General features: G+C 43.9%; 1 protein-coding gene across 2 annotated transcripts in view; it reads left to right on the top strand.

The window, feature by feature from the left end:
• Positions 1-3424: 3424 nt before the first annotated feature.
• Positions 3425-12807, top strand: part of plcb1l (phospholipase C beta 1-like) — a 189721-nt gene continuing 180338 nt past the window's right edge. For both annotated transcript variants that reach the window (XR_013844756.1, XM_080024119.1), the window contains exon 1: positions 3425-3845. Coding sequence is in view for 1 of the 2 variants with exons in the window: in XM_080024119.1 (XP_079880245.1) it covers positions 3747-3845 (99 nt within the window). In the remaining variant the exon portion in view is untranslated. The remainder of the gene's footprint in view (positions 3846-12807) is intronic.

Consider the following 12807-nt stretch of genomic DNA (forward strand, 5'->3'; position numbering starts at 1 on the left):
TCTCTGTCGCAATGTAGCTTGAATGTTATTCTCCCTTGTAAATCGCTTTGGATAAAAGCGTCTGCTAAATGACTTGTGTAAATGATGGGAAGCAACATTTTAATTAGGCCTGATTTGAAAAATAGCGAACTTATCCATTAAATTGTGGGTTACTATGTAAGTGTCAACATGTGTACTGAAAGTCAAAACTAACAATACGTTTGTATTAAATAGTTATATTAAATTCATTGATACAATTTAAAATTTCAAAACATTCAACATCAAGGTAAATTAATTTATCGCCAAATGCAAGCTATTTGGACACTACCCAAAATAAAAATCCACTAACAGTTGTCTATGGTGCACTAACAGGTGACAGACAGAGGGTGGCGCTCGTCTACTGCAGTAACACTGAGTGAGTCCTGTTGGGTTCACACAGAGGCCAATACAGATAACTTCCATGGGCCTTGCTGGTGGAAATTGTGCCAAATGGAAATTGTTCCGTGAGGCCTGCGTCAGATCATTCATACGTGTCATTCATACGCGCTGACGTATCATAACTAATTTACAAGAGTGAAAATTACCTTTAATCCATTTTTTGCTACGTCCCCAAGACAGAAGTGCTCTTTTCTATACTGGAAGTGCTGCTGGCAAAACACTGAATGAACCTCATAAATGTGAAAAAAAATTGTATTTCAGTCATTTGGGAAGAAATCAGCCTTGTCGTCATCATCTGGCAGCGGGGGGAAGGTTGGCAGCGGGAGGTAAGGGCACAAAGCCATGCACCCCTGACACAACGAGGCTTGACAGGAGCCTTAATTCACCCTCCGCCGTCGTGCGCCGAGCGATACGCTGAACTTGTGATCGATACTGAAGGCTGCAGCAGGCAGTCATTTGGGCACACACCTGTTTCTCATCTTCTCGGAGGAGCGGTGGAACCCGCCCTAGCACCCCCACCACCACAACCTCCTCCAACACACCACAGATGCAAGCATCAGGAATTACGTTCAGCAGTTTCTTGCTTCAAATGGACTTTTGAGGGCTCCTTGCCCAAAGCCACTCAGCTTATTAAATAAAGGCCTCCTTAATTCACCCCCACCCTGCAAAAAAAATAAATAAAAGAGTGTGTTTCACCCTGACAAGTGTCTCCTGGAAGAAAAACAAAATGTACACCTCGACTTACGAGTGTTATTCGTTCTATAAGAACGGTCGTATGTTAAAACAGTCGTATGTCGAAGCAATTTCTCCCATATGAATTATGAAATCATGAAGGATGAAAATAAACAAAATACACAGCACAAACACAGTAAATATGAAAAAAATATTGATAAGCCACGAACTACTGCACGCACGATGTAGGTCGCCCGCTGACTGACTGCTGACTGACTGCTGACTGACTGCTGACTGACTGACTGCTAACTGACTGCTGACTGACTGACTGCTGACTGACTGCTGACTGACTGCTGACTGACTGTTGACTGACTGCTGACTGACTGTTGACTGGCCGCCGACGCGCCAACTGAAGATTTCCACGGTCGTATCTTGTAGCAGTCGGTCGCAAGACGATACAAATTTTCGCGACTATCACTACTGATTAGTCATTATCTTGGATTAGTCGTAAGTAGATGCAGTCGTAAGTCGAGGTACCACTGTATTTAAAACTTCTGCATGCTGCTCACCTGTCAGATGATTTCATTTCAAAGGCTTAGCGATGGCGCCCGGGTGGAAGATAATGGAAAAACCCCCGAAGCAAAAATGTTTTTTTTTTTTTTTTTTCCAGATTGACAACCCTATTATTTGCTGTCACTCTTTTGCAATTTCAGTAGTGTGTGTACGCTCTATGGTTTATTTTACGAGTGTGAAATTAGTAAAAAAAAACAAAAAACGTTGTCTGTGAGGGCGTAGCAATCACTCGCAAAGTTTCCCCAATTTAGACTTTGTGATTTATCGGCAAGCGCTGGCAGACAGTTTCATCCCAAGCGAACCTCCCAGGCTGTCGTCCTCCTTTTAGGCCACGCAGCGTCCTCCAGCTGTCACTGCTAATCAATCACTAATGACAGAAAACAACTTTACACATGATCCATTGTGAAGGGAGAGAAGAGGAGGAAGTGCCAGAGTTTTGAAATGTCTGATGGGAATGTCCAGGCCGCGTGAAGAGTATTCTAAGTCCCTGTAGCCTGGAAGGGTTAGTTGTTTTTATCACAACAAACAACAAGTTAGAAGTCAAACTTAGAAGAAAACAAAAAAAGACCCGGCGGTGGTGACAAGCTCCTCTACTCACAAAACTTTGGGGAAAGTATTTTAGTCATCGCTAAAAAAATATCTTGTGGGCAGGGATTGGGCCCCTGTCCACTCAGGAGAGAAGGACTCTGACTTGTTTCTCAGGCTGAAGGATTGGTTTTATTCAACCGTTATTCGGCTATTTTTCAAACCCAGGCCTTATTATTAAAATGTTGGTTTCCATCCTTTATGAGCCGTCCACAGCCCCGACGTCGCTGAAGGTCTTTGCTGGTGAAGAACTTATCACTCTGCTGCAGGTCCTCACTGTGATTCAATGCAGCACGATGGGGCAAATGTTTTAAGCCTTGAAAATGAATCTCTTTGGAAAATAGCAAACTGGCATTAGAGTCTTGTCATGTGCAATATCATTGTAATGTTATACAAAACAAAGCAACTCAAACTGCTTTCGAGCTTTGTCAGGGTTAATTGATGCATTTGCGTTTGCATAATATGAGCTCTTTTGGCTATATCAATATTACACTTTGAATGTGCTTCAGAAATTGCAAAAAGGAGTCAAATATATGGATCAAATCATATATCACTTTGAAATAAAAGCCCTTCTCTCTGCCTACCTTTAACCTATCCACATCAGTCACTGCCACAAATGTAATGCACGCACCCAGATCTAATATGCAGTTATTATATGGAACTTGAAAATATTATGAGGAATTAAAAATATATACATATTGTATACACATATACATATTCCATTACATATATTTTTGCTTACATTTTTTGATTTTGTGTATGTTTTCTTATTTCTGATTACGATTATTTATCGATTTATTGTTATTGTTGATGTACCCCCCCCGCTCCCGTACTTGGGTTGCACAGCCTTTGGAGTTTGACATATCCAGAAATAATATGATATTTAAGGCATTAAAAGGGGGAAATTCGGAGAACAATCTCTCAAGAAGTAGTTTCTTGTTCACGTAACCATCACCGTCAATGGGGAAAACCTTGAACAATCCGAACATCAAATCACCCCGTGTAATGTAACACCCGAGGCCGACGCGGGGCGGCGCAAGACCTCGCGAACACCCCCACCCCACCCCACCCACCCCACCCACCCCACCCAAAAAAAAAAAAAGAAACGCGCTGACGCTCCGGACCGAGCGCGCCCATTCATTTGCAGACAGCGCTCCGGAGCCCGGGCTGCAGCAGGTCCCCAGTCTCCGAGTCCAGCCCCCCTCCCCTCCCCTCAGCCCAGCCGGCGACCAGGCGCTCGCCACCCGGGCGTGATGCGCGGCGACAGTTGGTCCTCCGCAGAGAACCGGCCCTAGAACCACGAGGACGAGACTTCTCCCCGGGACCCCGTCCCGTGGACCGTGGGACCAGAAACGAGAGAGAGGGGATTCGAGCCCCTTCCTCTTCCCCGGCCACCCCCCGCTCACCTCCGCTCACCCCCGCTCACCTCCGCTCACCTCCTTTCTTGCTCTTTCTTTCTCTTTCTTTCTGTTGAGAAGTGGGAAGAAGTAGATGAGTCAATGGCCGGGGCTCAGCCTGGAGTGCACGCTCTGCAGCTCAAACCCGTGTCCGTGGCCGAGAGCCTGCGGAGGGGCAACAAATTCATGAAGTGGGACGATGTGAGTAAATAAACATGAATGCTAATAAATGCGTTATTAAATAATGTGTTTATATGTGTAAATAAGGTGTTTATATGTGTAAACAAGCCCCGCGCGCCAACGCAGCAACAACCTATCGGATCCAATGGGTGACTGTCGCCCATTGGATCCGATAGGTTGTTGCTGTTGTTGCTGTTGTTGCTGTTGTTGCTGTTGTTGTTGTTGTTGTTGTTGTTGTTGTTGTTGCTGCACGCGCCGCGTTGTCTTTGCAGACTTGCCCTTTACACCTCGCGCGCGTGCGTGCCACGTGCAGTGTATGCAAAACGCGCGCACGTGCGTACTAGCGTGTGTGTGTGTGTGTGTGTGCGTGCGTTTGCGCGTGCGCGTGCCAACGCGAAAAAAAACCCCCCCACGAAGCCAGTGTTTTGATATTTATCACCGAAACAATATTTTACGCTGATATTTTGTTTGTGTTGGTGTTTGATCGTTTGCATATTATATGGCGAAACATTTTGATGTTTTATCTGAGTAAAATATGCATATTTATATATTTCCATGGTTTGTATTTGGTTTTCATGCTTTTTTTATATTTTTCCTCACATTATTTAGTATTTTTATTTATTTTTATTTTACATTTCAATATTATTTTACCACCGAAATACTTACATTTTAAGGTTGCTTTTTGACGCCCCCCCCCCCCCGTCTTTCTTTCCATGTGCGGAAACGTCAACGCATTTCCATTTAATTTTGATGGATATTAACATGCAGACTGCAGAGGTGCTTTGCTTTCCATTGTCGTCCGTGGTCCGTGCAGTGCAGTGTGGGAGCCACGCAGGGAGATGACCTTGATTAAAAGCGATGGCTCTCCTTGCAAAAACAGTTGTTCTCTTTTCCTAGGAACCGCTGCCACGCGATTTAGTTCAATTCAACATCAGCTCCTGGAACAAAAAAAAAAAAAAGAGTTTGAAAAGAATTGGTCTCTTTTTGCCCTATATCGCAGGAGTGTAAAAGGAAAGGTCTGATGTCTGGATTGGGGTTAAGCAGGCAGGTTTGTGGAAAGATTTAGGGGGGGGGGCTGTTGAAATGAATAAATAAAATAAAATGAAAATATTCTCGTTAAAATATACACATTTGCTTATTATTGCAGGATGATTTGGGTAAACTTAAATAAATAAATGAATATGGTTCCATTCAAATATTCAAATTCACGTCATATCGCATGATGAATTGGGGGAAAAAAAACCCACTAAATATTTTAGGTAAAATATTACTATTCTGTTTGTACTGAGCGATTATAAGGGGGGTTTTATTGAAAAATGTATTTCAGTTATTAATGTAGGATGAAAAAAAAGAAAAAGAAACATTTTAAATATTCACACTCATTCTTATCTATACGTGTACAGTAAGTATGAATAATAGATCCAGCTGAATTAATTGCAGCAGAGTTGAGGTCTACAAGATATCAGAGTCAATCTAGTAAATTTTATACACTGTAATTTAACTGTAATTTCATATGCATAATTCCAACTCTATTAGCCCGAATAGGGCTGTTGGAAGCGGATCAAGTTTTAACTCAAACGAACCGTCCCACGGACCTAAAAAAAAGTGTTTTGACACCCCTGCTCGAACCACTGAACACGTTTAGTGGCCGTGGTGAATATTTATTAATGAGGTTCATTGTGATGTTTGGCTGGAATCCACTGCACACTCCTGCTCACTCATGTACCATGCGCCCACCTGTAAATACTTTCAAAGTTAGACGAGATGAATGAAATGTTATATAAGAAGAGTTTTTTCGGAATATCATATAAACATGTGACCATGATATCTCCTATCAGTTATATCTTGTGTTGATCGTACCCATTACAGAGGATTAGAACCATTACAGGAGATAAGAACCATAGAGAATAACTGTGAATAATAAAGCATGATACAAATTATTAACGTGTAGAATATCAATTAAATTATCTACATGTTGAGACCATAATTTTCATTATAATAAATTAATAATAATTTATTATTATCTTATGTCGTTTTTCAGTGGTATTGAATCATTAGCAAAGTGCACAACTCTCAATTGCCATAACTCACAATTTATTAGCAGGGATTGACCTGAAATTTCTTACAATATCAGGATCATTTGGATTATTTTAAGGGGGAATCGGTCTGATATCATCCAATATTTAAATTTCCCTCTGATTATCGACATTTCTTTGCACAATTATCTTGTTACTATTACGGCACTTGACTGAAATGCATAAATTTGGAGGCGTGCACACTCTGCAGCGCTCATAAATGTTTTTTCTTGAGCCGGGGAATGTGAGTCCCTCTTTACAACTACAGGGGGAGGTAATTCTACCGTCCTCCCCTTCATGTTATGAGAAGGGGTGAGGGGCACGTCTGTTTCCCTGAGTGGGAGTGGGGATGGAGCCCTCTCTTGTTGCTGTGGGCCTGTCTCCAGAAGCTCTTTTTCTGCTCTCTGTTTTATTTGATTTCCCCTGCAGTCCTTCTTCCTTCCTTCCTCTCCTCCTTCCCCTTCCTCCTTTCCATCCCATCCCATGGAAAGAATTAGATAGGACTGCCCAAAAAACATGCTATGCAACAGGGTTTGGTAAGGACAGACATGGTTGAAAGTAAGAAAGAACATTTCTCAACACCACTATTTTCGGTTGAAGTAACAATCCGTAAGAATTTGGTAAAATTCGCTCTTTAAGAAACATGCTCCTCTTTATGCCACCAGAACGCAAAAATTTGCCGTGTGTGAAGGCTGCATAACGGGTGTCGTTCGGAGACGTTTGCGTGGCTGTTTGCGTTTACACACATTTTGTGTATAACGTTCCATGTCACCTAGTGAGCAGTGTCACATTTAATGTACGTACAGAAAACATTGAAGAAATATTTTTCTTTGTTTTTTCTTTTCAAAACTTTATTTGAAAACTTGAGAACTGAAAAAGATGGATATGTACATAGAAATACATTTTTGAACCTCATCTGCCATGCGCTGTTCTATCTGCTCCATTGTTTACCATTTCGAACCTGCCTCCTGACAGGAAGTTGGGCTATTCAACCAATCAGCTCATTGTGGAGATTTGGGACGCATGGTCTGCTCCTCTGTGACCTATGCTTACCCATAACACCCCTCGCTGCATAGCTCCATGGAGATGTTTATGCAGACTTACGCAGAAGTATAAACCTGCCTAAGGTGCCTGAAGAAAGGACAACAGGGACAACACTTCCTGAGAAGCGTGTCGAGTTAGTTGACTGAAGTTCTGCAGCAGGACAACAAACAAAGTCTGCAGGACATCAATAACCCTGTCCCAGCAGAGGAATAGCCAGGCACAGGAGAGCAACCCGAACCCAGCCCATCACGACCTGCAGTGGAAAAGAAGATCCAGGGGTGAAAGCCTTTGATCAAGTGGCCAAAGTCCTCCCAAAAGGCAATATGGGAGGAGGTCAACGCTGACCTCTGCAACATCTTCGAGAGACTCAGAGGCACCACCATGAAGAAGTTGGAGAGAATGGGAGAATTAATTCGGAACTATGCAGCGGTACGGGTTTAAGCTGTAAAGAGGAAGAAAACTACACCGATGATCCCCACTCAAGTCCAGGAGGTAGAAGGAAATATATTGTTTAGTCAGAGAGAGGAAGCAATGAAGGAAGGCCAAAGAGGGGGAGAAGGAAGGCATGAACCTGTTGCAAGCAGACATCCGGAGCAGGCTTATGACACTGAGGAGAGCTGAGAACCCGGTAAAGAAGCGTAGAAAGAATGAGCGGACAAGAACCTGGGGGTGGGGGTGGTAGCTCAGGAGGTAGAGCTGGTGGTCTAGTGATCTAAAGGTTTCTGGTTCGATCCCAGGCTCCTCCTCCTGCTAGCATGCTGTAGTGTCCTTGAGCAAGACACTTAACCCCTAATTGCTCCTGATGGCTGCGTCCGTCGGTGTTTGAATAATTGTAAGTCGCTTTGGATAAAAGCGTCTGCTAAATGACTAAATGTAAATGTAAATGTAAAGAACAAGCTTCTACAAATATCACTCAATATATCTGAAAAGAGTGGAAGTCTCTCAATGTCAAAGGCAGTCCTGGAAAAACATCTGGAAAAGTCCTGCACAGACAACCGACGCCCCGAAGAGATCACCCTCCCACCTGACATACCACCAATCCACCCACCAGAACACCAACTAGATGTTAGCCCACCTAGATGAATTGAAGTGGGAAATACTGCATAGCGCAAGGGTCTCATTAGCCCAGGTTGCAAAAGAGTTCCATAGAGGCTCTACAAAAACACACCAGATGTCCTGTGATTCCTCTGGAGGCTCATGAAGGTGGTATGGTGCAAACAGGAGATGCCAACATCCTGGCAGACAGCCAAAGCAATCCTGATCCCAAAGGAAATTACTCAAAGGCTGTCAGGATACCTGCAAAACAACTGTCTGATTAACACATCAATCCAGAAAGCAAGGATCTCAGGCTTCTCTGGTTCTTTGGAACAGGCTCCCACTATTTGGCATCCAGATCCAAGTCGCCAAGAAGGAGGGAACAAACCTTCACCTGGTGTTCCTGGACCTCAGCAATGCCTTTTGCTTAGTCCCTAACAACCTCCTCTGGAATGCTTTTGACTTCTTCAGGGTCCCAGTGGCCCTCACAAGCCTTGTCATGTAGGCTTGGGTGATCGCCGATAGATGATTTTATCTCAGATAAATGAAAATTGTCAGTCCTTCGGTGATAGCCGATGATTATTGAATTGTAAATCTGTCCAAGGCCTACTTCCAGAACGTGCAGATATGCTTCACAACAGCAGACTATACCACAGTGTGGAAACATCTGGAATGGGAATCATGGAGCATGAAGCATCTCCCTGCTGGCCTTCACCATGGCCATGGAGGTGATCATTAGAGAATCTCGATGGGTGCCGAGGCCTGAGGCTGCCGCCTGTCAAAACATACATGGACGACCTCACTCACCATGACCAAGGCTTGTACTGTATGGCTGTTGAGCTAGCTTTGATGAAGACCAAGCTCAGAATGTCCAGAATACATCTCCATCATCAAGGGGAAGCTGTTAGAACAATGCTTTTACATTGGTGGTGTTGGAAAAGATTGAAACGCTTCCAACAGTGGTACAACGCATCCCTCAAAGACACAGAGCAAGTAGATCAGCTCAGGAAGAATGCCGTCAGTGGCTTGGAGAGCATTGGCAGAAGCACATTCCCTTGCAAGTTGAATCTCTGGTCTATGCAATCTGGGCTCATTCCATGCCTTATGTGGCCACTAACCTAATATGAAGTTCCAATCTCGAAGGTAGAAAAGCTGGAGAGACTGATCAGCTCATACGCAATGAAGTGAATTGATCTTTCTAGGTGCCTCAGCAGCATAGGGCTCTACTACAAAGGAGGCCAGTGATCCATTTGTAGCCCAAGCTGCCCCCATCCTGGCTACTGGGAAGAAATAGATCCCATCACAAGCAACCAAGCAGGCAAAGGTGGCGCTCAAGCATCGTGGGCTGAGTGCAGCAAGGGATGAGTGGTTTTGGCCTTGGGGCCAGCACACCAGCATGGAACAAGGCTACCCGCTCTCAGAGATGCATGCTCATGGCACAGGAAATACGTCAGCAAGAGGAGGCAGGCAAGGCAAGGGCAATGGATGATTTGGGAGGGAGTGGAGAAGAGAAACATCTCCTGGAAAGAGCGGTGGGAAATGGAGATATTTAGAGCGATCTTCATCATCAAGGCTGCCTATGATGTCCTGCCATCTCCCAAGAATCTCAGCCAGTGATACGGGGAAGATCCCACATGTGCCCTCTGCCCAACTCCGGCAACACTATAACACAGGTGGTGGGCTGCAAGACTGGCCTTACTCAACCCCTGGCGGAAAAACCAGGTGTTACGGTCTTGTAGCAGTGCTGAAGTGCTGAGCGTCAACGCCCTTCCCCCCCTTCATCCTACTGGCCAGCAACAGCATTGGTCGGGAAAGGTGAGGGTCAAGCAAGACTTGGCACATTAAGACCAGACACAGAGTGGCTAAGTGGGGCACACAAATGGGAGATGGTGACAGATTTAGGCCAGAGGCTCTGCTTCAGAGCTGAGATTGCATCAACCAACCTCAGACCAGACCTTGGTCTATGGTTGGCCTCAATCCATCTCGTTTACTTCATCAAGCTCACAGTGCTGTGGGAGGATGCAGTGGAGGAGGCCTACGAGTGCAAGAAGCTGAGGTACGCACTATGCTGAGCTTGCAGCCGATGCACAACAAGTTGGCTGGAAAGCAAAGGTCCGACCGGTCGAAGTAGGCTGCAGTGAGTTTGTAGCCAAATTATTTTTGAGGCTACTCCAGTAAATGGGAGTTCGAGGGAAAGCCCACTGGCAAGCAGTCAAAGACATCTGGAGAACTGCTGAAAAGGGTAGTCAGCGGCTCTGGATAAAGAGAAAGGACTACATCTGGGCCCTCAGGCAAGTAGATTGGGTTCTTCCAATATCTGTGAGCTACTACCAGACCAAGCTCCCTCTCCAACTCTACCAGGTGGTAAGAGGCGATAGGGGGAGTGGAGGGAAGCCCAGACAGGCGGGGGAGTGGTGTGCCGCAGCCCTGGTCACGTCTCTCTGTACTTCCTGCATGCTCCAGAGGAAGAAAATGCATTTGAGTTGCCAAAAGAGGCAGAAGGAATACCTACCATGTTTCAAGACAGGCCCAAGACCTCTCCAGAACTTCTGAGAAGGATGAGAAAGGACTCTACCTGGGCCGTCAAATGAGAAGATGGCATCTAGATGGTGAGGTTGGGATGCCGGGATTCCCTGCTGAACCCTCTGGAGGTATCCTGGGCCTATCAGCGAAACATCATCCTGCAGAGTCTAGGGAGCATGTCTCACCTATGCAATCAAGGAATATTAACATATGTGACCCACCGCAGCAAAACCTGCTATCTCACGCATTTCTAAAATCTCCAGGAGCAGCCAAATAAGTAAAAAAAAAACCTTTCTCGAAGGAAAATTAGATTTTTCCAGATTTGTGTGCCTTTGTGGCTTTTTTTGTTTCTCAGTGTATTTTCAAAAATAACTGAAAAATGTTAAACCGTGGGGTTAAATATTCCCGTTAGATTACATGATGAAACACAGGTCACTTACCGAGACGCTGAATAGCGCTGAACAATGCTGATCCATCGTTTCCTTTAAAGCAACTGTCCAGGTGAAGATCATTCCTCCATATTCCATGTGATGTCAAGTCACAATGTGAAGCCATTTTGATAGAGTTCAACCTTTAAATCATACATGGAGACATAATTGTGGAGGGGGCGTATACCAACGAAGAAGTCATGCTGACGTCACTTCCGTAAACAAGCCGAGGATCCAGTTTCACTTGTCCATGAAAACTTTCGTCTTCGTGTTGTTATGAATTACGAGAAGCGGGTGGCAGAAGATCTAAATCATATCGCGGACCTTAATCTGACCAGCAAGTCAATGTAAGCAGCGCATACTGGACTTCATTTTCCGCAATGATAGTCAGTTCTCCGACAGTGAGGCTGAAACTGATACCGGCATTACCTCCGACTTTTTCAAGAACCACCAGAGGAGACCGACGATACGCTCGTTGTTGTTACAATGGAAGAAGTTGATGATGTGATGAAGCCCGTTGAGGTTGGTGATGCAGATTATGAACAAGTAGTTATGCACAAGATTCTCAAGTTTACCTGCAAATGCAGGTAAACTTGGTAAAAAAGGCCCCAAACAGGCTCTTAGAGTGTAGCTGGGGTAGTGGGGGTCAGTCCAAATAATAACTCCAAGAACTTTGAAGATATTTGGCATACGCACATTTATATATTAAATGACACACTGGGGCTGATATACAGAGACTCATATTATTGTTACATTTTGTTGTGTTGTCCACACTTTTAAGCTTCTAAATAATTCCACTTTTATAAAACATGTACTGTATATTCTTACTGTTAAATAAAATACTTTTTAAAAACAAAAGATGTTGTGTGTCAGTGACGCTGTTCAAAACTCCCTCAAAACACAAGAACAATGCAGAGATTTCCCCATTCAGCAGGGTGTCAAGTACCCATTCAGCAAGGTGTCAAGTGGCCATGCGGCTGTGTTGGTCCTCCAACCATTTGTATTCTGGGAGCTGGCTGAGTAAAGCCAAGTGTGGGGAAAAACTTTGAAGGCGATTAACCCAGAATCACAGTTTGCCACAACCTTGTCATTAACAAGTCTTAGTTTGTAAAATATTTGCTTGATTTGCATTTGCTTTGATTCTGATTCTCCACTTTCAAATGATGGGAAAAAAAAGTAAAAAGCCACCAAATGTACCTAATGTCTGCGGTGGGTCACATTTAGTGTTACAAAACAGATTTGATCAAGCAGTCTAGCAAGTTGTGGTCAGCAAACTATCTCTATCTAACTCTAAGTTTGGTAAATGGGAAAAACACTGCAGTGTTGCAATTGAAAAGTAAAGGAGAACGAGAGACAGTCTTTACTTTCAATCTGGAGGCAATCTCCACCTTCACTAAGAGAATGAAATTGCTACTTAGAAAACACCAGTGAAATCCTTAATGCTTTCTTTAGCAGAAGATCACTTTTTTTCTGTTCCTTAAAGTAAAGCCCAGTATTTATTTTCAGTCGTGTTTTCCATCATTGGGGGCCAACCCCAGTGACTGGTGTCTCAATGAGAAGCCCATTGAGATGTCAGTCACTCTGGTTGACTCAAAGTGATTGAAAATAAGGTTCAGGTTAAAAAATACTGGAGTTTTCGACGGACAGATAGATAGATGCGTTGTACCACTGTTGGAAGCGTTTCAAGCTTTTCCAACACCGCCAATGTAAAATGAAAATGGCAATATACAATAACCTAATCATGATCAATAAGCACACATATATAAACATAAAAACCAACAAAAACAGCAAAATAAATGTAGTATACAAAAAATAATCCAATTAAAAATGTAATTTCAACATTAAATACATTTACATTTCCTCACCTGGCTAGTTGAC

Source organism: Zeus faber (genome assembly GCF_960531495.2).
Source record: "Zeus faber genome assembly, chromosome: 2".
NCBI classification, from domain to species: domain Eukaryota; kingdom Metazoa; phylum Chordata; class Actinopteri; order Zeiformes; family Zeidae; genus Zeus; species Zeus faber.